A 25,323-nucleotide genomic window follows, 5' to 3' on the forward strand; every position below is an offset into this window, starting at 1 on the left:
CTGTCAGACGTAAGTTTTTATTAATGCTAAAACTTATTGTGCGTTATTGTTAGTCAGTTTTTTTTTACTCTTTTTTTCTGGGTTTTTACAACATTAGCGGCTCTCTTTTCATACAGTAGACTGACAGTTAAGGGGGGTTGAGAGAGGGGGGAAGACATGTGGCAAAGGACCTCAGGCCAGAATGGAACGTGGGTCTGCCGCTTCGAGGACTAAGGCCTTCATAAATGGGTCGTGCGTCCTATCACTGCGCCATCGGAGCGCACCCTGTCAGACCGTTCTTAAAAGCAACGTGGTCACGTCTGGCACGATAACCTCAAAGCCCACAACTTTGAAGTATGCTTTCCTCACGTTTTACCCATTAAAACACAGACAACACAGCATTACAAACAGTTGCCAATATTCTGTTGATGCCTAATGGATGACATTTCCTGGTTCGGGTTAGCAACACCTTGAAAGACAAAAGAATCCAGTCTGGCATTCTCCTTTTCCTACAGTTTATCAGTGACCTGAAGAGGTCAGGACCACTGCTGAAAAAAGCTCAGAGCATCGGTGTGCATCCTCTTTTCTGGGAGCGACTACAGGAACACACACGCTCGCTCAGACACACACACACACGCGCTCGACCAGCCTCGTGCCGACTCCGCTGGCATAATTGGAAACATTTGGGATCATTTGCAAAAGGAACACAGGCTCTGATGGGTTCCAGATGCACCGCTGAATTTCACAGAATATACAGGAAGCCTTATTTATGAGGGGCCGTTGCTGGCTTCTCACCCAGGGAGATGTGTGTGTGGGTGCGGGTGTGTGTCTTTGCCACCTAGTTTGTCCACATACTAAATGAGCGCTTGAGAACGGATCGGCTCAGACTCCGCTCAGTGGCTTTTATCGTGGTTCGAGTGCATAATGTGAGCCTAATGAGAAGTTTCTGCTAAAGATGTTTTGTTCCTGTCCCTGAAGAGTCCGTTTTTAGGCCACTTCAGTCATTTTCTTCTCTTGGAGGAAATTCCTGTCGTGTCTTTCGTGGATTTCTTCTTTAGTCATCACGTTACCTGAAGGTGATACCCATCAATGAAAATCAGGGTTTGGAATCAGTCATATTTTTGATAAATGCTGACATCTAGTGGAGATTAACAACAAGCTTGCTCAGGCCCTACTGAACTGTTTTTCTCATAGTATGTGAGGTATAATATTTCACTACAAACTACGTTAGCAGTACTGTAGAATGGAAGAAGTGATACTAAACTGTGACCACAGGATATGAAGGGGTTGTTGACACTTTCATGTTAATCAGTACCCTAACGCATACCTGGAATCAGGTTCTTCTCTCATCAGACGCACTCCGTGGGGTTCCCACTGGTGTCTGCACCTTGCAGACATGACATGAGCGCCCAATTTCCCGCCTCCTCATTATCCTCACTGTTCAAAGAAAACAGAAACAAGAGCTAAACAGTAGGGTTCCAAAGGAGAGGCCAAAATAAACAGCATAACATTTCTATTTAATTATGAAAATATTTTAGAGAGGCACCAGTCAGAGATTTGTAGCCGATGATCAGTTACCCAGGAGGACCTTGGTTCAAAGTCTACAGTCTCCCTGCATGGAGTTTGCATGTTCTCCCTGTACATTTGTAAGTTCACCCCAGGCACTCCCAGAGTCCAAAAACATGATTGTTGGTTTAATTGGTCTCTATAAATTTCCCTTAGGTGTGAGTGTGTGGCCATGGTTGTTTGTCCTGTGTGTCCCTGTGTTGCCCTGTGATGGACTGGTGAAATGTCCAGGGTGGACGCCGCCTCTCGCCCGGTGACAGTTTAGAGAAAGGCACCCCCCATCACACTGCAAGGACAGGTGGGTGCAAATGATGGATGGTTTGGGTAAGAATTTGACTTACTCATACTGATTTGAGGTGATTCTGATTACTCTTCAAGTACTAATATCTGTATTTCTGTCATTGTAATTCTTTTTCTAGCTTTCCTGCCATGCATTGTTAATATTAGGGGCAAAGACGATGCAGAACTTTGTTTGTTTAAGGGAGAGGATTCTGTAAAACAGTGGTTTTAATGATGTAGAGTCAATATGTTAAACTAATTGTAGGGTCTTGCATAATTGATAAGCATAGTCAGCCTTCTTAACTATGAATTGCAGCACTTGTGCGTATTCCTAGCGCATGTAGAGCCTCACACAAACTCTCAGATTTCTAAAGGTTTACCATTTGCATGTAGAGGTTGTCTCATGGTAGATGAGTTCAATGCGCAACTGAGCTGTATTTATTCATCCTGCATTTGTTTATTCTGTTCTCAGCCAATGTCTCGACATGTCAATGACATGTCAATGACACTTCTGACTTCATTTTAATCTGTTATTTGGATAGTGAAAGCAGAGAACACCGAGTCTGCTTATTGCAGAAACAACTTCCACATATGTTTATGCTTTTCCTTTGATTCGGAGAAAAACACTTTAGATTGCCTTCTGTGTGGATAGGGGACATGTGTAAACCTGGCTTCCAAGTGTTTAGTTATGGTGCATTCACTTAGCAGAGTAAGACACAGGGTTTGAGTTTCTCTCTGGGTGGTTTGCAGTAATCTACAATCAAATTTAGAATTGACTGACCCTGGTCTCTGGAGAAGTTTTCAGTGCATCTCTCAAATATATCAGGATAAGTTCTTTAGCTTTTGTAGCAGGGTGACCAGGATTTTTTTTTCAAAAAAACATTGGGTGGTAGAAAACAATACTGACCTTCCTGGCGTGTCAACGGCAGTCTGTCAACTGCTCAGAACGGCTTCTCTAAGTAAGCCATCAGTGTCCATCACCAACTGTTGCTTCACAACATTAAACAGTACTGGTGCCGTGTAGCACTCAGACGACGGCTCAGGTGATGGTGAAATGATCCATGGAGGGGAGAATCCCTACAGACACAGCGGAGTTAGGAAGTTGAAGGGTGCATTTTTTTCCAGAATGGGTGTGTGTGTTTGTACCTGGTGCAGGCCGACAGAGAGTCAGCCTCACTTCAGGCGGGGAAGTCTTGAACAGTTTTAGCACTTTCTGCACAAAGAGATATAAGCACACATAATCAGGGTTCTTTCAATGTGTTTGAATAAAGGGATACTTCAGGACTTAAGTCAAGTTGTATTGAAAGGTTACAGTCCGACCGGGTCTACATCAAAGAGGACGTGCACCTTCTTAAAACAACTCCAATCTCAGAAACATCTCGGCAGTTTATACATATGTTCATTCATGAACCTTTAAACTTCTGTCACATTTGTATTGTGTGGTTATAACAGAAGTCAATCATTATTCATTTGAGAAATGGAGGTAAGAACATTATGAGCCACCAGTGTTCTTCCTCTGTGAAACACATTCTGAAAACAAAATATGTACATTACCAGTCACTATTTAACGGGAGAGTTAGAGTGGGTTAGTGTTGTAAAAAAAAAACTATGAAATAGTATACACAAACCACTGCTTTTTCAAATTTAGATGCATTTTAAATTTATAATCATTAGCTTTGTAAAGCCATAATGTAAGTTCCTGTTATGTAACAGTGAAGCCAAATGCAGAGAGGAAAGGGATGAAGATTAAACAGTTTTAGCTAATTATACAAAACAAACCAACAAAACAACAATTATAAACAAAACATGAAACTAAAATCTAAAAAGATTGTGAAAGTTCCCGTTTTACATAGGAAGATCGCTGGTTGCTCGCCGTCTTCTACCCCGGTTCCCTAGTAAATATTTCCTTTAAATACCCACACCATGCAAATATGAGAGCAGGTTAATGAAGGAGTGCTTCCGTAAACCACTTTGACAGTTCTGAGATCGGAGTCGATTTGAAACGAAACAAGTTTGGTGACCAAGCAGGCTTTGCTCTGCCCTCCCTCAAACTTAACTTCAGCTTCTAGGTCCAACTAATCTGGATTTGTCCCAAATGAACACACCAGTTATCTACAGCACATAAAATATTTACTGCTTCTAACTTTTAAATAGAAACTCGCTTTACAAATCCTGAACTACACCATACGTTGGACTTAATGCACCACAGATGAAATAACATTCTTCACCATGGAAAACCAACACCAAGGACAAGATGTTCACAAAATGAGGGTTGCAGCAAAATGAACCAACACACAACCAACTGTCCACTGTTGTCACATGAGTGCTGACAGTGGTTCAGTTTACCTACACAGAAACTAAAAAAGATGGCGTGTACTGACTAGGGTCGAATAGCAAAGTTTGTTAAATGACTTGTACTTGTACAGTTTTAAGCACTATACACTACATTCAGCCATTCACACATTCACACCCTGACGGTGGTGAGCTATGTTAGCAGCCACAGCTGCCCTGGGGCAGACTGACAGAAGCCTGCAGGCTGCCATACTTCAGCGCCACCGGACCCTCTGACCACCGCTAGCAGGCAATGTGGGTGAAGTGTCTTAATCAGGAACACAATGTCTGAGCCGGTCAGAGCAACCCGCCAGTTGCAGGACAATTGCCCCATCATTTTATTGAATCTGAACTTGTCTCTATAACTGGAATGATAATTAATTAATTCTATAAAGACCCAAGAATCAACATTTGTTCGCCTCTTTGTACGCAAACGGAAATGAATGGAATTGACTTTTTGGTTTGCACCAAACAAGACTGCCATTCGGTTTATGGCAGTCTTGAGCCTTTGTAGTTGTGTCTATAATTATCTTTAATTCTCCTTCTTAAATCTTTACTAAGTTTATTGGTCTTTTTCTTCTTGTTCTGAGCATTGGTAACTCCAGTGGGTGTTGTCAAACAAATCCTTTGTACTACCAGCTACCAGGAATCATGATCCCTGGCAAGAAGTGGGAGGAAATTCTAGCTTACCAACCTTTATCACAAGGTTATACTTAATGTGTTTATATAGTTAACATCTCTTGTACAATTTTGACCCTTTATTGATGAGACAAAATCAACATGAAACTGTACGATGAATACCCAGTTCTTGTTGGAAAAGAATCTTTGAAGTCATTTGTTGTATGACTGTTTCAATATGGAAGTGAACGACTCAAATGATTGACCAAAGGTCTATAATTAACAACATTCACAACCGTGACCGCTGTACTATATGTAACAGGGTCACTGGTTATTGAGGACAACAGTAAGCACAACTCACAAACTGGATTTAACACATACTGGATAGGACAGCTCCTTCAGTGACTGGCCATTGATGGCCAGCAGGACATCTCCCTCCTGGATCCTGCCGCTCTGCTCCGCGGGCTGGCCAGGGAAGAGCTGCTTTATCCGGACCAAGCTGCTGAAGACCTTGGTGGGCGGGTCCAGTTCACACATTAGGAAACTAAATCCCAGGCCGTTAGCATCCTTGGTCAGAGTCACCTCCAAGACGTTTTCTTGGGGTTTTGGAGGAGAATGCGGGAGAGTGAAGCAATGGTAAGAAGGTCAAAGAGTTGGTGGAACAGAAAAACAAATGTGAGGAAAAAGACAGATAGAGGAGTGTTAAGAAAACTGTACAGTATTAAATGACGAAATTCACCCAACATAAAAAAGAAGGTAGAAAGAATGATTACACTAAAACTGACAACACTAAAAGAATTTTCAAAGTGAGATTCTGTTATTAAAACATACATATAGTCTGTATAATGTCTTACCTCGGTTTACCAGTTTAATGTCCGACAATTTTACTGACAGCTTAATTTAGTCTAAATCCAGTTTAGTTGGTTTTAAAGGCTGAAACTACCGACTAGCCTGAGAGGAGCAAAGACCAAAGCAGACTTTTACCATTTTAAAACAGCAAAAGCATTCCTGCAGTATTTCTTAGCATCATTTTATGGACCTGTAAACCACTGTCAGATTTGCACTGGTTACAGAGACACTGCTTGGCTGTCGTATAAGAGAGTTATGCTGACTGGAAATGTTCCCTTTCTCAGGAGGTGTTTGCGTTTCACACAGGAAGATCATTGATGCTGTTATGCAATAGGTCTGGTTTGGATATCAATATTATTAATAAGTGCCAAAGGTAATTATTATTAGTATTTTTAATCAAAATTAAGATGCCAGTCTCTGCCAGTTGTTGTTCTATGAACACCTGAGGTACGGTAGTATAGAACAGGAAATGCAAATATTGCACACATATATAGAATAAACACAAACAACTTCTCTCCAAATACAAGAATGTGTTAACTTAATACTTTCATAAAGAATAAAAGTGAGAAACAAATGAGTGAGAAAAAAAAACACCATTTGTTTACTGTGTTCAGACAACCGGTTCACAATGCAGATCAGAATGAAACATGTTATTTTATTAATTAGTTATCTGCTGAATTGCAGATTAAGCACAGTTTAGAGGTAAGAGATGTTTTTTTCCCAGAGGAAGTTCAGAAAAAAACTGAAGAGCGACACACTAATATTAAAGGCCACTATGAAGAGAGAGGATCAGACCGAAATATATTTTTGCTTCACATTTTCTGTGGAAACACAAAGTGTGCAGCATCTGTCTTTTTTTTATCTTCTTCCACTCCCCCAGTGTAAATCTTTTTTCAACAGATCTCAAGGGCAGCGCCTGGGGACCCCGTGTAAAGCGCGGTCTGGGGCAGTTTGGGGAACGCACCTCACGGCTGCGCTTTTTAGCAGCGGCCGACTGGGTGTGTTCCTGGCAACGCAAGGCCTCAGTCAATCGTTCCCCCAAAATGTTTGTTAAGTGTATGTGATGGACGGTTGTACTGGAACTGAAATTTCGATTGTAATGCAAATTGCAGTTGACTAATAAAATTGATTGATTGATTGATTTTATTATATTCAAACCATGAACCTCCCTGAAGGGTAAAAAAAAAAACAAACAAACAGAAAAAGGACACTTCAGCTTTCCTGGACACGCTGTATCAGATCCATAGATATACAGAGGATTTCTCTCATTTCACACTGAAGGCTTTTCTGAAGTGTCCTCCTCTTATGGTACAAGGCGGCGACTGCTCTTCCCTGCAGCCTGCTGACCCAAAAGATCTAATATAAAGCTTTGAATATTAGTTACTCGTCTAAAATCCCACTGGCGTAACAGCGGTGTGCTTTATGAGCTCTGCTTGCTCTACAGGCCCTCGATCCGGGGAAACGTTTGGAGCTCACGCCGCACCCCTGGTTTAGCCGGGGATCAAGCCCAAAAATCAGACCAATAAAATAATTTCACTGCTGTTAAAAATAAAGTTTATTAACATGTTCTCCTCACTCGCTCTCACCATGGTTTAGGTAAACGACCTAATATAAAGCTTAAGCAGTGTTTGAAATCCTCCAGGTGAGGCAGCGGTCACCTGACCGACGCTAGGTCTGGTTCAGTGGGGGATTAAGCCCAGAAATCAAACCAGTATAAACATATTCATCTTTTTTATTAATGTGTTCTCTCGCCATTCAATCACTGAGGTAAAAGATCTCAAAATTTAACTCAGTGCATGAAAACAGCAGCAGAGAGAAGCGTTGTGGTTAGGCAGTTGTGGCCGCTAATCAGAGCTTGGACCCCAGAGACACCCTGGAGGCTCCCTCGGAGCCTGGGAGTCCCGCGAAATCAAGCCGATCAAAATAATTTCACTGCGGTTAAATCTTGTTCTTTTTTATTAACGTGTTGTGAGATAAAAGATCTCATATAAAGGTGTAAATATTAACTCTGTCGCTGAAAACAGCCTGAAGAAGGAGCGTTTTCCTGCAGCAACACTCTCCAACACAGTTTCAAAGCAGACAGAGTTCATGCAGAGTTCAGACAGAGATCATACATCATTCAAAATGATGTATGATCATTTACCATTTCTCGCAGATTTCTTTAAAGCGTCAACTGGGGGTAGGGGACGGGGGCTAAAGCTACCCCCAGGAGACGTCTCCCTCTTCCAGGCCTTTCTAGGCCGGTAGAATCACTGAAGCGGGCGAAAGCAATCCATGCAGGGAGGAGCCGAGTAGGGCGGGCGAAGTGGACCTGCTGCTTATGTTTCCACCATGCAATGTGTTTACGTAGACTGACGTGAATCCTTTGAGATCAGACTTGTTTGGAGACAGTAGCAGTCAACTCTGGTCTTACATCCACTTAGAACAGCCACTAGCTTCAGCCTCAGAACCTAAACTAAACTAGATTTATACTTAAACTACAGCAGATGGTGTCTTTGTTAATCAACCACATGTATGGTATCAACGGCTTACAATCTCAAAAGAAAAACAAACTTTTAATCTTCACCTGTAGCCACAATGCAATGCGACCACCCACTGTGGCTACGTGCTCATCCAGGACTGAATTCTGCAAGTCAATGACTCCATGCTATCTCCCGGGTTTCCTTAGATAGAAATCTTTTAACCAGTCTGATAAAATGAACTTTGTAAAGTGCCTTGAGATAATGCATTGTGAATTGGTGCTATTTAAATAAACAGAATTGAACTGAATAAGCAAAGAGTTATTTAGAGAAAATATGAAAATTGAGGAATGATCACCTAAAGCTGTTCAATGAGATATTTTCTGCTAAATGGAGCAACATTCCTGATGCAACTGATTTTGTCCCAGCAAAGGTTCAGCCGATATTATTTTTCTTTGATAGATGGAACAAATTTAAATGCTAAGCAAGACATTTCCAAGCATTTCCATATTAATGTTGCAGACACTGCTAGTGAAATAGTTTATCTTCTCTCTTGCATCTACATTTACGCCACGGCTCTGTCCGCCCTAATGTAGATACTTTGGTAAATTATATTATCTATTGTTTAGCAGTATTAGTAGTCATTTTATAGCTCAGTGTTCTAAACCGAAAAGCAAGAAAATATGGGAAACAATTCAACGTTATTAAAAACTGAAACATTTCACAACATCTGGATAAAGTGTAAACTAGAGCCATCTGATGGGCAGTTACAACTTATGAATGATATTAAGTTGTGATCTTACTCATCATCAAATAGTAAACAGACGCTGCTGGATAAAAAAGTAAAAGCCCTTAAAAAAGTAGTTTTTCCACCTCAGAACATTCAAGCAGTTTCAGAAATATGGCTATCTTTTATGTGTCAATACAAAAACGATGAGAGCGTGGCTTAATTAAACACACAAGGAATTGCTGCTTCAGTGCTGGTTTGGACCAACATGAGGAGAATGCCATGTACGAAGTAATTCATTTCAGACTGTTAGTTTTTCTGAGAAAACATACTCATAATTCTGCCCTTTTTGTGCCTCCACTGGTTTTTAATGCCTGCAGTGCCCAGGCTATACATTCTCCAGAGTTTTAAGAAATATGTTTCTCTGTGTTTATTTTTATTTATTTATTTTTTACAGACAAAAATGTATTTATAACATATTAATGAATTCAGTTAATAACATTCAGGGAAATAAGCTGTAAACTCTTTCCTATTTGTTTTCCAGCCACAAATAGACTAAGCTTTAGCAATGCATCCATAAACCTAAAGCTTCATGGATGTTGACTTTACATCCAGAGGTTTGAAAATAGCGAAGTAGAGGCCCAATGTGTGCTATCAAAGTATTTCTTCTATAATGGAGGCTTTTTTTATTATATATTTTTTGCAACTTCACTAAACTTCAAGCTAGAAAAGTTGATGACAGAATGCGTTGAGGGACGTGGATATATCGATTAAATGATTAACGATCCAATTAAACAGATGCAAAATGAAAATATCAATCCATATTGCCATTTTTAAGATATGCTTTTATTTTGAAATTCACAAGGCATGAGACTATGAAGAACAGGTGATCTATTCTTGTTTCTATTCTTTATTTTTAAATTAGAAGAATGCTGTTATTGATTTAAATGTCTGATACCTGTTAGAGCTTAGACATAAAATGCTCAAATCATATTTGGGTTTCTATGTGAGTTAGAATCAATATAAATAATAGTGTTGGGTGGGCAGATGATATCACATCATATCAGTCGCAAACTTGTGAATTCAATTTAATCGAGTCATATTATAATGTATCGTCATCCAAACAAAGTCATACATCACATTGGACGCTGCTGAGCTATTCTGCCTATAAAGGCCAGTCTAATCCACCTGGGTACTTTTAAAGAAGTCAGTGTAGAACGACGGATATAGGTGGAGAGGTCAAAGATTAAGGGAAGCCTGGAGAGGTCACGATCTGTAAGGCAGATTGAGATGAACTGCGAGGATGGAGAGGAGTAAACATTCACAGGCAGTTAAAACCATTTCACCGCCTTAGACGCCTAACAACACGGAGCCTCTGTGTTTCTTTTCTGCTGGTTCCTCTTCACTATTTTGATGTGGCAGCCATTGACTAAATTTAGCACTTAAAAAGTTTAGCTGGAAATATACAGGAGTTATTTTCCTTGTTTTTGAGATATCTACAGTCATGGCATAGAAAAATGAAAGATTACAATACTGCAACTGGGGGGAAAACAAGTGCCCCTTAGCTCCTTCTATAGGAATCAAATATATATGCATATATAAATCAAGCAGAGCCCTATGGCGAAAGCAGTACGGCTCCACTTGTGAAAGTAAAATCTGTTGAGCTCCTTTTGGCATTAAGGGAGCAATTATTATTGCCACATTGCCAGACAGGACAAAGGAATCAAAATGACAAGTTGCTGTTAGTTGTATGTAATCAAATAAAGTTAAATAATCATCACCAAGCGCTATCACCTGATTAAGAAATGGAAACCTGGATGTAAAAATCCATTTACATTTGAGAAACACACTTAAAAAAGCAAACCAGGGCAGCTGTCCATTCATGTTAACATTTGCATTTAACACATTAAAATGTCTTGTTGGGTTGCTTTAAATGAACTTTAAACAGTTGTTAGTGTTTAACCCAACAAACACCTTTTTAGGTGGTAATTGGAACTTAGATGTTAACATAAAGCGGACAACATCCGTGTGCAACGGCTGCTCCCCATCAATCTATCAGATATTGTTAGGTCATTACCAAACAATCTGAAGTCTCTTGATCTGCAGTGGGAGACAGCATTCACAAGTGCTAACTGTTTAAAACAGTTGTTAATCTTCCAAGGGGTGGATGTCTCAGCAAACTCATCTTATTGTCAGACTCTGCAATGCTGAGAGGACTTGCAAACAACCCGTAGAGCTACATCTCAGACTGCACGGGTCAAAGTCAATGAAACTACAATCAGAAAAGACCGAACAAGCACATTTGTTTGGAAAGTCGCCTGCAGAAAACCAATTTAGGTTTGCAAAGCTGCGTGCGAACGGATAGGATGACTTCTGAAACAATGCTGTTGTTTTTTTTTCTTTTGGACAGATGAGACCAAAGCAGGGATGTTTGGTCCTAATACACAGCACCGTGTGAGGTGATTTGCAAATGCAGCAAACCACCTCATAAGACCTGTCAAGCTTTATGGTGACAGAGTAATGACGCGGAGCCAGGATTTATTATGGAACACCGGGACCTCTGCGCTTTCCTGACCCTGAACTCCTCTGTATTCCTAAGCCTGCTCCATGGCTCAGTCACACCGCACCTCAACCTGAACCTCCAGGCGGGGTCCGAAGAGAGCGGTGCTGAAATGAACGCCCACATACCTTGATCAACTGAAGCAACAATGGAACGGAGAGTGGACCAAAAGTCTTGTGAGTCAATGTGAGCAGTTTACTTTAAGTTATTGCTGCTAAACGTGGCTCTATTAAGTTTTCCCCTATGAGTGTAGTGCTGCTAGTCATCAGACAATTAGAATGATGTCAAATTGTTTTTGTGCCGTGCATTTCAGTCCACCAGTCCTAACCTGCTTTGAAATGTCCTACCATCAGTGACGAAGCCGTAGTCTCTGGAGCGGTCGGACCTCGTGCTCGTGGAAGAGATGAGGGACGAGGAGCTGTTGAGTCTCAGGTGACTTGAGGCTCGACTGACTCTCTGATTGGACACCGGGCTGTCGGCGTCAGCGATCACAGAAACTTTAGGCAGTTTGATTGACTCCCGCTCCACAACAAAGTAGACCACCTGGATGACAGGAGAAGAGCAGATTTCCATGGGACGAGGCAACAGAAGTGAATGGTGGGATTTCCCCAGGATTTCTTTTTTACTAGGTGTTTGTTATTCAGCCAGCAGCTTGAACAAAAAGTGATGCAGAAGAGCAATCAATTAATAGGTCTTATAAGTCAGTTTCATCTTCTGAAGCTTGTAAGCCTACAGAGTTACAGAAAATCTGGAACAGTATTTAGGATTTTTCTATACCCTGGAACTTTTAGATTTTTTTAACAGAAGAGTAGGGCAGAGCACATTGAAACATGGGTCACAGAGAGGAGCAGTTTCAGCACCGTGTGATTAATCCCATGGGGAATTAATCAATCACAACCTTGTTCAACAAAGCATTTTGCATGGTGAGCAAAGGGTGCCGGGGATAATATTGACGGCTATCCAGTCCCAGTAGAAGCAAAGTAAAAGCTGTGTCTGCATGTTCAGCAAAACAACGAGCTTGTTTCTGGTGCGAGTTAGGCTTGACACACAAACACTTAAAAAAAGGAAAATAAGTAAAAAAAAAATCATCTGAGTCGAAAAAGCTGTTTTCCATTATCTATCTAATGACTGTGTGAGGATTTGGCAAATTGGCACCACTTGCAGCTGCAGGTGCCCCGCTTGCTGGGAGAAGATACCACAGCCCTGCACCCAGTACAGAGGCTGACAGGCTGTGGGCTTATGAGAGGAGGAGGAGAGGGCACATGGAGGGCCAGTTCACCTCCGGGTCTCAGTGAACGGACAGGGGAACCACTCTACAGAGCAATGGTCTAATGCAGGGGTCTGCAACGTTTACAGTCTAACGAGCCGTTTTGTCTACAGTCCACTTGAATTAAACTCGTTTAGAGCCACAAATGTTGTGTGGGTTTTGAAATAATTTGTGATAAAGATCTACTGCAGGAAATATGTTGTCATCGTTAAAGAAACGCCATTTTATGTCTATTTTGAGGTTTGAAAAAATAGGATGGGTGGGATGTTGATGTTTGTGGATAATGATGTAAAAAAAAAAAATCATAGTTTCCAACATAATGAAAAAAATATTGATTTAAAATTAAATATTACTCGCACTTTTAGCATCATTCTGTTGTGAAAATTAAAAGCAATTAGTCCAAGAAAAAGTTGCTAAAACCTGTATTTATTATCATTACTACATTTAAATACCATAATGAAAATATAATTTGTAGCCAAAGTTATTAAGAGCCACTGTGGAAGGTCCAAAGAGCCACTTGCCGCTCCAGAGCCACAGGTTGCAGACCCCTGGTCTAATGGAATTAGTGGGCTAAAGTCAGTCAGACCCAGGGGCTGGGTGGCCATAGGGAGGTTCGGGAGGATTCAGGTCGAAATGTTTTTTTGCTTCTCTCTACCCTATGATAAAACGCAGCTGCAGGGAGTAATTCAATGTAGAACCGCCACCGCTGACGAGGAAGGTGTCCGGTCAACTATTCAGGCCTCATCATTGCTGTTTTGCTAACATTGTGGGTCTCTTGGCATCCTCTGGCCATTGTATTCCAGCAGGCACTGGAGCGGCTCACAGGCTAGGCTTGGCAAAAACATGGACTGCACAGATAAGAGCCTCTGCTCCTCATCAAAAAGAGCCAGTTAAGGTCGTCCAGGCTATCTGATCAGCATGATCCCTTTGGAGGAACAAAATATCCCTTCTGACCCGGGAAGCTCTTGTGATCTCCCGAATTGGACAGGCGGACAGACAGCCAGGCAGGCGCAGTCTAATGTGTCAAATCTTTTGGAGTACCGATTAAACCCATGGTATTGCAGTTCACTGCTCAGGTTAAGTTCAAAACCTTGACCAGACCATAACTGGAGGAGAAGCTATGGTATCAGAATCACCAGGGGTAATTCAGCAGCGACTTTAAAAGCCCAAACTGAAACGAGTTCTGCAATGGTTTCCAGAATTAGCCTTCAAAACATTCAGCAGCGTTAGAACATATGCATATACATATATTCACTTTGATCGCACGCTTTGCTTTACCTCTCCAGTTTTACCCAGACATTCCACAGCCTGCTGGTAGGTGAAGCCATGGAAGCTCGTCCCATCAACTTCCACAATTCTGTCACCTGTAAATTAAAAACATTGTAAATGAAGACAGCTAAACAATCAGATTCTTGTTTAAAAGTGTAACTTTCATCTCAAATAAAAAATTTTTGTACAGTTTAATTATCTAGTCAAAATTACGCCTTAAATATTCAATTCAGTGTTTCCGGCATTCTATAGAAAGATTTTCCTTTGCCCAATACAATAAAAACGTTTTTATCAAACTTAAATTGTTTATCTCAGTGTCAAAGGTACAATGAATTTAAAAGTAGTCTTACCTTTATACTTCTTCACGTTTTTTTTTATTTTAGAACCACAAACCTAAATCCATTGCATTGGGAATATTTACGTCACAAAGACCTTGTGACACAGAACAACTCTGATACATGACTTTCACCTTTTTTTTCTTTTTTCCCCCCAAAACTAAAGCACACATTTATACCCTCGCCCCTAAAGTCTATAGTCTGGAGAGTCAGCTTCCTGGTCTCTAAAGAAGAAAGGCATCACAACACCATGGGAATGCCACCACCATATTTCACACTTTTGACGGTTGGTTCAAATAACTGTGCTTTTTTTAGTTTTCTAACACTAATAGTGTTTCACATATAGGCCAAATAGTTTGATCTCAAAATGGCAAATGGTGGCACTGGATTTTATCTAGATTACAAAGAGGACAAAACATATTAATTTCCTGTTTTTATTTGCAAAATGGAGTTGAAACCCATTCAACAGTTTCCTTTATGCATTGCTTTTGATTGGTTCATCAAACAAAATCCCGATAACACACATTGAGGTTGACGGTGTAATGTGACAAATTAAAAACGTTTAAAGGGTATGAATGTTTTTTTTTTCAAGTCACTGTAAAAAGTATTTAGCGTAAACTCAAATGGTTTCACAGATCTAAATGTCTAAAATCGTTCCCACATATGCATGTTATAGATTGCTAAAGTTGAAACGGAGGCGTGATACCTGTGTGTAAACGTCCGTCCCTCTCTGCTGCCCCTCCTGGAACAAGGCTCTTGATGTAGATTCCCCCATTTTGAAGGTTACTGTTTGCTCCACCCTAAACAGCAGAGTAGAGGATCACCTCATGTTCACCAGTTGTTGAGTCATTTTATTTATTCAGCGGTAAATAAAAGCAACTATAATATAGCTACTGCCGTGCTTCACATGGTTACTAGTTTAAGAATTGTATTAATGTATATATAGAGGAGAGTTTAACTAAAAATTTCTTGTCTATGATGATCAATCTTATATTGATCAATCATAAAATGAACAAATGTTTCCAACTTGATTTGATTTGTACTTTCTTGTACTTCAGAGACACCTAACCACAGTTATCTAACAGATATAATCAACCTTTTAAGTTGATTATATTTTTACTTGTAGTTAATATCTAATGGGTTATTTATGATTTTAAAGGACAAAATAACTATAATCTTCACATCTTTTGGAAGTCAAAGCAATATAAACATGTTTTGTTTGTTTGTACAATTTTTTTGGTATGGCTCAGTGTGGATGAGCTAACTCTATCTAATCATGTCAGCTTGCAGACGCTAATCAGCTTCAGATCAGGTAATAGAGTTCACAGTTTATTGCTTACGTTTAAAAGACAGCTTTTAAAAAAATAAAGCCAGACAAGCCTTTCCAAAAGCAAAGCTTGAAAACCTGCCCTGTTGGGTGAAAAAAAAAAAAAATGAACAGAACTCACAGAGATGCTGATGCCCAGATTTCCTGATATCTTCCTGAGCTCCACAGTGATCTCTTCTGGCCTCACACAGTTCAGAGATGGAGACAGTGGGCAGCCATCCTGTCATGAATAAAATATGAGAACCTTACATTCTGTATCATTCCATGAAGAAAGCATTTAGAATAAAATGTCTAAGGACCAAAATGTCTATATAATATAGCTTCATATATATATATATATATATATATATATATATATATATATATATATATATATATATATATATATATATATATATATATATATATATATATATATATATATATATATAGATAGATATATATATACACAGATATATATATATATACAGATATATATATATATATATATATATATATATATATATATATATATATATATATATATATATATATATATATATATATATATATATATATATATACACAGATAGATAGATAGATACACAGATACACAGATAGATAGATAGATAGATAGATAGATAGATAGATAGATAGATAGATAGATAGATAGATAGATAGATAGATAGATAGATAGATAGATAGATAGATAGATAGATATAGATAATGACACATTGGGAATTGCAGAGTACAGCTGCCTCATGTTGTAAATGGAAAATGTGTCCTCACAAGAATATGCTGAATGATTGTGGGGCCAAATATTGGCAGCACAGGGCAAAGCGGAGTGAGCACTCTTACTTACCCCAAAGGATTGAACACATCAGTATGTGTGTAATTAATAAAGATAACGTGTTTACCGTAGAGGATTGAGTTACCGAAGTAAATCAACTTTTCCAAAAATATATATATTTTTTGAATATGACTATTTCCGTTCATTATTCTTCAGACCTGAAACTTAATCATGATTGTGCACTACATGCCTTGACATAATTGAAAAGTAAACACTGTTTGAAGTTACTATATATCCCCTTTAAAAGGCAGATAACATATGAGGGTTCTACCTGTGTACTGAGGGCTCGTATGTCCAGTGGGACGAGCAGCCTGTTGGAGGCCTTCGGTGTCATCATGACAGAGACAATCTCATCTAGGCTATCGTCCCGTGAACGTCCGTCTGTCATCAGCGTAGTCTGGGATCCATATTTTCTCAGCACAGGAGACCGAAGACAGTTGGGACTTAATGGGACTGTGGAGACAAAAACAATAAAAGCGTGTTTTCTGCTTTCCTTTTCAGTACTGGCTATGCTGTGATGTCATTGTTTTAAAACAGTTTTAGCTAAAAGCAAGACTTGGTTTAGCGCAAAAGATGGGATGAAATGAACAAACAAACTAAGATTTATTATGCCAATTAGGTGAGGAATGAGGTTATAGATTTTTTCCCCCAACTTTACGTTTAACTTCTGTAGGATTTTGTCCTGCGCTCTTGAGCTAAGCTAACTCACATGCTAGTAAGATTAGTGAGTTAGATTAGTAGTTTTTGCCAAGCAGGCCATGAATATAGCAAAACTGAATTATCCGAATCTAATAGGATTTTATCTGGAAAGATATATACATTGGCCAATTTCTCTTCTGTCCCTTTTTCTGGAGAAATTGTACTGAATTTATTTCAGTAATAAAACCCTTGCAAAAACAGTTTTTTCAAATGTATCAAATGCGTACTTGGATAACAAAAGTGCTAATTAAATTAACATGTAGATTTTCTTAGCTATACAGCATAGGATACTAATTTCCAAAAAACGTTTTAACTGCCTGTGTTTATTATTTTAAAAAGCAACCAGAGAAGCAGCTGTTAAACACACTGACACCTAACCTTTCTTAAAATAGTTCTGAACGCTAACAAAAACCTAGCTGTACGATATAAAATGACTATGAGTAAAGATGAATGCTCATAACCCAACAAATACTCCCTATTCACTGTAAACAAATAATGTAGGACCCATTTTAATTATTTTAAAATAAAATATGTGCACCTGTAGAGTAATTAGTCAAACAGAGAAACCCGGATGACTCAAGCGTAATATCACTGTCATATAGCGTAACCACATGAGGCACCTTTTGGCTGAGAGACAATGAGCTGCACCTCCTCAGGGCTGCTCTCCATGACCTCTGCTGCCTCGCTGAAAGTGACGCCCTCCAGGCTGATGTGGTTCAGGGATATCAGACGCCCACCTGAAGGCAAAGGTCAGCATGAAAGGGCAACCCCCAAAGAAAGCAGAGCACAGTCTTTGTCCTTCTTTGCACACGGCTTGAAACATTCATTCATTCATCCAAGGTGTGAAAGGATGTTTCAAATAGGATGGCGAACATTGGAGCAAATAAATATTAAAAAAAGGAATTTTGTGTTGAAATCTACAGAAATCATGAACAGGTTTTTTTTTAGTAGTGTTATTTATTATGGAATGAATGAGTATGTTGAGTATTATTGTCATTTACCTGGTCTGATGCGTCCATCCTTATCCGCAGGTCCGCCAGGCACAATGGAGGCAATAAAAATGCCCAAGTCATAGCGGCCTACTGTGTCCTCTCCAACTATCACTATACCTGTGTCGGGACACGTTACAGGTACAGTTGAAACCAGATGTTTAGATAAACTGTATAAAATAAGACATTTACCTTTTTTTTCTCCTCACTGCCTGATTTTAAATCGCATTAAACAATTTGTGTTCCTGTTTAGTTACGATTACTAAATTTATTTATATTTATTGCAAGCCACACAAAATTAGAGACATTTAGATTTTTAACTTGTTGTTTCCATGGAGAAGTATTACTGTACATTTAAGCAATTTTGGAAAGCCCATGTGAGGATGTCATGGCAACATTTGACTCAGATGAGGCATATTTGTCGTAACTTAATGTACCTCAAAGACAATGCTTCTTTTGTAAAAAAAGGGAAAAAAAAGAAAATATTAACTAAAACATTTGCCAATATATCAGGAAGAGAATTGTGGGCCTCAGAGAGTCACACAGTTCCAGAACAACCCAGTAAGAAAAGAAAAGATGCTGAAGTGAAGATGCTTCACACCAGAAACTGTTTAACTGAGTATCAGACTGCTTTCAAAAATGCTAAGACCTAGTTTATTTCTGATTTTGTGTCTAAAACATCTGTAAGCCTCAAACTCTTTTAAAACATTTGCCCTCTCTGTGAATTATTATGGTTCCTCCTTTTTAAAAAGGTTTTCACCTATATCTCTTGCTTTTTTAGAACTTTTTAGCCTGTGACTATTTCTCAGATTTCTGAAACAGTTTGAAGCCTTCTTACTGTCCAGGTCACAGTGTTGAAGGAGGTCTTTAGGGCTGTAGGGTCCTGGGCAGTCCATTTTGTTTTTTTACTGTCTCTCTTTTTTTGGGTTGTGCTCCACCTGCCTTTAAACGTGCTACAACCTCTTTGCAAAAAGAGCAAAGTAGAGGGTAATGTTCTTTCAAACTTTAGGCCAATTTCCAAGCTGCCTTTTCTTCTGAAATTTTAAATCAAGGTGGTTTATCTTTAACTGCGGGACCATCTAAAGCTAAATAATATTTATGTGAAGTTTCTATCATGTTTTACGTCATAGCGTTTTAGGTCATCCTCAATGTGTGGAATGATTAGTTGTTTATTGAGCTTCTGCTGTTTTGATTCTTCTTGATATCACTGCTGCTGTCATCACAGGGGATCATTACATTTTATTGTCTTGACCGGAGCAGTTTATTGGTGTGAAAGGAACAGCACTGAGACGTTTGAGTCCTACTTGTTTGACAGAAATGTTTCCGTCCAGCTTCAACAGTTTTCTTCACCAAGGCCCCACTTGAGCGTGGGGTTCCTCATAGTTGTGTTTTAGGCCACATTTATTTTTCTCTTTGATTGCTTCCACTGGGGTCCATTTTTGAAAAGTACAATGGGTCATTTCATTTTCATGCACATGACATCCAGATGTATTTGCCTTTAAAATTTGGAGGAGACTCTTGTATAGAAAATTTGCAGAAGTGTTAACAGGATGCTAAAACATGGATGAACTGAACTTCTATGTAAATGAAAATAAACCAGAGGTCATTGTGTTTGGGAAAACCAACCTGCTGACAGGATGATGAGGACAGGACAGTGTGAGCACATCACCCCGTTGGCACTTTCCTATATTTCTAAGCTCCTAAATGGTTACTGTCTTTGCAGATCTCTAAGACCTGAAGACCAAATGCTCTTGGTGGTTCCTAGGACTGTATTAGGGGAGACGGAGCCTTTTCACCTAATGCTTCTAAACTCTGGAATGTGCTTCTTATTTCTATGAGGTTTGTACCAAATACCAAGTAAATGTCATAGTCTGAATAAAAAAAAATCAAAAAAAAAAAAACAACTCCCTTGCTCACTAGTCTGGGATACAATAAATAAACATAATTTTGGTTATCCCAATTATTCTAAAGCAGGAAAATATTTAAATTTTAAAAATTAAAATTTAAAGTGAAGAATACAATTTATTTGTCCGTTTATGCAACTTATGTAACTGTTTGGTTTCAGCTGAGTATGAAAAATTGGGATGCACACTATATCTGCATTAGCAGCGGTATCTGCCACAGTTATTTAGGTTTTAACACATTAGTATCAGTCCCGTAAGTAAAACTGGGCCAACATTAATAACAAACGCTTATATCGGCTATTGGCCATAACATCGAGCAATATTAGTATCAGATACTGCTATTAATATTGGCCCAGATTTTAGTATTAATGCACCCCTAAGAAAAACATTATTTAAACATAAGGAATTTGGTCAATAACAGAGTGGTTACCTAATGATTACACGCAGTTAAAGGTGAAATTCTTACCCAAGCCTAGTTTTGGGTCTTTCTTCAACGAAACACATATGACTTCCCTCTCTGATGATGTCCCCAGTTTGGGTGGTGTTTCTACAGGACAAGTGATATAACACCATCAACCCAAAAGCAACACTAGCTCTGAAATACAAGGGAACACAAAACTACTCTCTTGAATGAAACGCTTTAAGGGAAACTACTTGCTGACTACAGCAAAAGCACTGTAGCTGAGCTGTAAGTATGAAGATGTTATGCCTCGGGCTGCTGGGAATCCAGAATGGACTTCTGATCCACTCCTCTGAGAACAGGATGGAGAACGTAAAGACGTGCTGCTGCGCTGACTGCTGGAGCAGGTGCTGCTAAAGGAAAATATGAAGGAGAAAGCTAAGAAATTATCTCTTTATCCTCATAAGTCCACTATATGTCTACTTTTCCACTATATCAAGTTTTAACTAAAACATTAATGTCTTTCATGCGATATAATTAAACTAACTGATATGTAGCACTCAAGTAAAGGAAAAGAATGTAATTTTTCCATTTCTTTTACAAATACAGACCAGAAAGGTGTGGCATGCTTTTGTTTTTTAGCCTCTCTGAATCAGTGCCTTGTACGGCGAGCTTTTGCTTTATTTAGTCTTTTGGAGAATATCTCTTGGAATATATCTCTACCAGTTTTACAAATGAAGAGACTGGATCTTTTTCCTTTTCTTATTTTTCTCCAAATTAACTCAGTCTTAGTCTGATGAGATACAGAGTGTCTGTAGAACAGTCAGTTGGTTAAAGTTGAGAGTATGCTTCCATCTTAACCATCCTGTTGCAGTTCTAGCTAGGGTCGTCATCCTGCTAAATCATCTTAAACTCAGTCTCCAGCCTTTTGGAGACTTCAACAGGTTTTCTTTCAGGATTATCCTGTATTTAGCTCCATCAATTTTACCATCAACTGACTAGCTTACCTTTCCCTGCTGAAGAAAAGCATCTCTATAGCATGATGCTGCCACCACAGAGTTCCACCACAGGAAAAGTGTCTTCAAGAGATTTGCTGTGCTAGTTTTCCACCTAGCAATCAGCTTTTTCTCATGTAAGCTAATTTGTTCCGGTTATGTTTGGGACATTATTTTATCAGCTTACCCTGCTGTGTTTATTTGGCTTCATGGGTTTCATTGACAAAACTCTGATGCCTTCACAGATCAGTTGTATTTATGCAGAGAATTGGTTGGACTAGATTTTATTTAGTGGTATTAGGCTAAATCTGGCATTATGACAAAGGCACCGCAGACTTTTCACAATCCCAACAAAATACATTGATGTTTATGGTTGGAATGTGTCACAACAAATTCTGTTGCATCCAAAAACAAATATTATGCAACACAGCATGCCAACAGCATTAAAAAGTATCATCATGATTGGCTCCCCTTAACATAGAGTCAGGCTTATTAAAACTACTAAAGCAAATAAAATACCTCTGCTGTTTCACACGGGCCTCAATTCTGGCTGCAACGTCATTGCACAGTTTGGTCAGGGACTCTTCCTGAGGCGTGGTCAGGCCACTGTCCTCCTGCGGCGTCTCAGAAGATGAGGGGGACTTGAGCTGGCTGCTCTGGGCACGGCATACAGCTGCATACTGCACAAGGTTGTCCTCTGGACAAAGATGTAGAAGTTACATTAGCTATCTGCTTCAGTGGTGTCTGAAGTGAGTCCTCAAGTTCTGGTGTCCTGCTTGTTTTCCTGCGAGTTGTCCTGCTTCAACACTGCTGAACCTAATGAGTGCTTAAAGCTATAGTTGGTTATCCTGTTCACAAACACTTTTGGTTATACTGGGAAAAATTGTCCTTCCATCCTGAAAGTGGTTAATACATTATATATTCACAGAAAGGAGGTTAAAATAAAAGGCCAATGAAAGGCCAATAAAAACTGTAGCCACCCCCACTCTGTTCCTGTAGTTCCGGGGGTATCACCTTATCTATTGGTTGTCCTTAATGCCAATCATTCTGAAGCGCTCACATAACACCAGTGTCTGTGCTCTTTCCCTCTGAGTTTCCGCTTGCTGGCTGTGCATTATGCAATTCTAGTGTAACCGGTTAGCTTAGCAGCTAAGTTAGCAGTTAGCCATTCATTGTAGCAAGAAACAAACCGCTTTCATGTTTATTAGAGGAAGAGGAAGGCCTCAGTAAAGAGAAAGACCAGAATGGATTTCTGAACTATTTTCACGTGATCCCCCTGAAGAGCAGAAGAGCCAGCTAAGACGGTCTTGCACATGTGCAGTTTTTAAGAAAAACTACCAACCCTAGCTTCAATTAATGACAGACTGTGGCAAATCCGTCATTTAAATCGCATGTCTTAGAGTAAGGAAAGATCTAAAGCGTGCAGGAGATCAGCCCTAGAGTGCAGTGCAATGGACGTGCAGAGAAGTCTGGCCGTAGACAACTACGCTTTAAAACCTGTCGGAGAAAAGTTAGACTGCAGCAGCTTACCTGAGACCAGGCTGTGGCTTAGCTGGCGGGAGCTCATCTCATTGTTAAACTTGTGCTGGGCTGAACAGAGGTTACACAAGTATTTGGCTATCTTAGACCGCTCTGTGATGAAGATGTGCTTCTTCCGGCTGCCCCGGAACTCGATTATAAATCTGCGTTTCTGTGAATCCATAAAAGAGGAAATTTTGTCGCATGAACAGAAAGCCGTGTGGATAACATGTGCAGCTGTGAAGGACTCTCTCACGTTAGAGGAGATGGTGGCCGTCTCCCTCCAGTAGAAGTTCTGAGCAGCGGACCTGCAGCCATCCTTCACCTCATAGATGATGACACCTTTGGCACAAACTCCGAGAATTATCTCTCCGTCTGAAGTCTTTTTCTCCCGCACCACGCGGTGGAAGAAGACACCATATTCAGGCAACTGTTGACAAACCTGCAGAGTAAAAAAAGAAAAGAAAAAAAAGAATGGCTGTCACATGTCTGCACAGTCAATGGAGCATCATGAGATGTCTGTTCAATTTCCAAGTGCTTTGCCACCTTTAGGAATTCAAGCTCCGATTCATCTGTTGGCATCTGGGCGTAATTGGCATGAAGTCTCAGCAGCTCTGCCTGAATGTAAGGCAAGGCACGTTTCTCCATCACACTCTTGGAGACATACTGATCGGGTCGGAAGTAGTTTCTACCATAGACCTACACAGAGTAGAGAACAGGCTTTCACAACATAATATATTATGACTTTTTCTAAGGATACTATACCAAAATAACACATTTTTATGATGAAAACAACTTCTTTTAATAGCGAATCATAATGAGATGGCTGGTAATTGTTGTTCATGGAAATGTCATTAGTATTAGTATCATCAAGCTAATTTTAAATTAGACAAAGGAACTAAGTAAATGAAAAATGTAGTTCTTGAATGATTTAATTTAATTGAGGGAATAGAAAGCAATCCAAATCAACCTGGCCCTCGGTGGAACCATAATTGCTGTGTAATAACTGCAATTAACCCTGTTTTATTTTACTTCATTTCACTAGCGACACCTGGTCCTGATTATTTCCAGGCCTGTAAAATCAAGGCGTTCCTTGAATGGGATCTTTACCGCAATATGAAGTAGACAAAGAGATCTCAAAATGCTACATATCAGCTTTAAAAAAGAAATATGACGGTATTAGCTTGATGCTCTTGGGCTGCTTTTCTGCTCCAGGGTCTGCAAAACTTGCTGTGGTTGATGGAGCCATAAATTCTGTTCTCTCGCAGGAAATCTTGAAATCCTTTGGAGATTTAATCCAAACTCAGATGGGAGGTGTTGGGTTATGTGTGTATAGATCCAAAATTATTTATACTCCTGGCAAATTTAGATTTTAAGCAATCATTTACTTTTTCCAACATGTTTATTCTGAGTGGAAAATATATTAGAATTTTGACAGGCCAAGCCAGAGTCCAGACTTGATCTGTGAATGGAGTTAAAGATGAGGCTGATGGCAAGGATGCCTTCCAACCTCACACTTGGAGCTTATCGGAGTCTGTTCTCTCGCGAAAAAGACGGTCACTTTTTCCCTCTGCTCCGGCTCTGCCCCCTGCTCCTCCTGCTGCTGCTGCGTTTTTGTCTTTTTGAGCTTTCTCTTCATACCACCCGAACTCTAGAAACTATGGATCTAGTCAGCTGGTCTCTCAATGCTATTGATCAAATTTGATCGACGGGAACGCAGGGAAAAGGGGACCCGTCCTGTCCTGATGGGACACATTTCGTGGGATACACCCTAGATTCCTGGAACAGGTGGAAAATGGTATGTTTTTTTTTTATTTTGTCAGTCGAGGACATGGAAGACCTATACATGTTTAGATTCATGATACCTGGATTTCTTCTATTTGGATTCGTTGGATTTTTGGTGTATCAGCAAATTCAGCGGATGTCGGTAGCAAATATGTCCTTGATCAGGCTACCGGCCGCATATGACGCGATCACTAAGGCCGTGAACGAGCAGAACCGTAAGTTGGAGGAGCAGAGCCGCAAGCTGGATGCGCTGGAACGCAGGCTGTCTACGGTGGCTGAACTCAGAGGGGAGATGGGATAAAATTTGGATCTGAAACGCGGAAAAAAGCCCAACAAATTTGGAATATTGGATTCGCCACGTGGAGCCAGCGACGAAGGACTTTAAAGCTGACAGAAAAGTTGGTGCAGCTTGTTCTCATACCATGTACAGTCCTAAATTCGTGGCAACAAAACATTACAGCAATTCACGCAAAGACTACTCTATTGATTGTTACCAGCTGTAACTATAGTGTTCTGTGTCTAACATAAACCTAACAACAATTTAAAGGCTCATGAAATAGTGAAATATTCTGGCTCAGATTTGTTTTTGCATGGAAGAATCTCCATTTCCTTTTGGTCTCCACCCTGCCTTGATTTCC

At 39.7% G+C, this 25,323-nt stretch overlaps 1 protein-coding gene across 3 annotated transcripts in view; it reads right to left on the minus strand.

Annotated features, from left to right (window-relative positions):
• Window positions 1-2,688: 2,688 nt before the first annotated feature.
• Window positions 2,689-25,323, minus strand: part of frmpd2 (FERM and PDZ domain containing 2) — a 40,822-nt gene continuing 18,187 nt past the window's right edge. The window contains exons 13-28 of one of the 3 annotated variants that reach the window (XM_036142476.1): window positions 23,447-23,599; window positions 23,157-23,342; window positions 22,913-23,072; window positions 21,902-22,079; window positions 20,697-20,797; window positions 20,454-20,534; window positions 18,096-18,203; window positions 17,715-17,831; window positions 16,667-16,848; window positions 15,688-15,786; window positions 14,946-15,039; window positions 13,914-13,999; window positions 11,716-11,911; window positions 5,155-5,369; window positions 2,971-3,037; window positions 2,689-2,901 (exon numbers count right to left, since the gene is read on the minus strand). In XM_036142476.1, the coding sequence (XP_035998369.1) occupies window positions 2,864-2,901; window positions 2,971-3,037; window positions 5,155-5,369; window positions 11,716-11,911; window positions 13,914-13,999; window positions 14,946-15,039; window positions 15,688-15,786; window positions 16,667-16,848; window positions 17,715-17,831; window positions 18,096-18,203; window positions 20,454-20,534; window positions 20,697-20,797; window positions 21,902-22,079; window positions 22,913-23,072; window positions 23,157-23,342; window positions 23,447-23,599 (2,061 nt within the window). In that variant the 3' untranslated portion in view covers window positions 2,689-2,863. Of the gene's footprint in view, window positions 2,902-2,970; window positions 3,038-5,154; window positions 5,370-11,696; window positions 11,912-13,913; window positions 14,000-14,945; window positions 15,040-15,687; window positions 15,787-16,666; window positions 16,849-17,714; window positions 17,832-18,095; window positions 18,204-20,453; window positions 20,535-20,696; window positions 20,801-21,901; window positions 22,080-22,912; window positions 23,073-23,156; window positions 23,343-23,446; window positions 23,600-25,323 lie in introns of those variants that run through there. The other 2 variants (XM_036142475.1, XM_036142477.1) reach the window with 2 other exon arrangements.

The sequence above is a fragment of the Fundulus heteroclitus genome, chromosome 10, assembly GCF_011125445.2.
Source record: "Fundulus heteroclitus isolate FHET01 chromosome 10, MU-UCD_Fhet_4.1, whole genome shotgun sequence".
NCBI classification, from domain to species: domain Eukaryota; kingdom Metazoa; phylum Chordata; class Actinopteri; order Cyprinodontiformes; family Fundulidae; genus Fundulus; species Fundulus heteroclitus.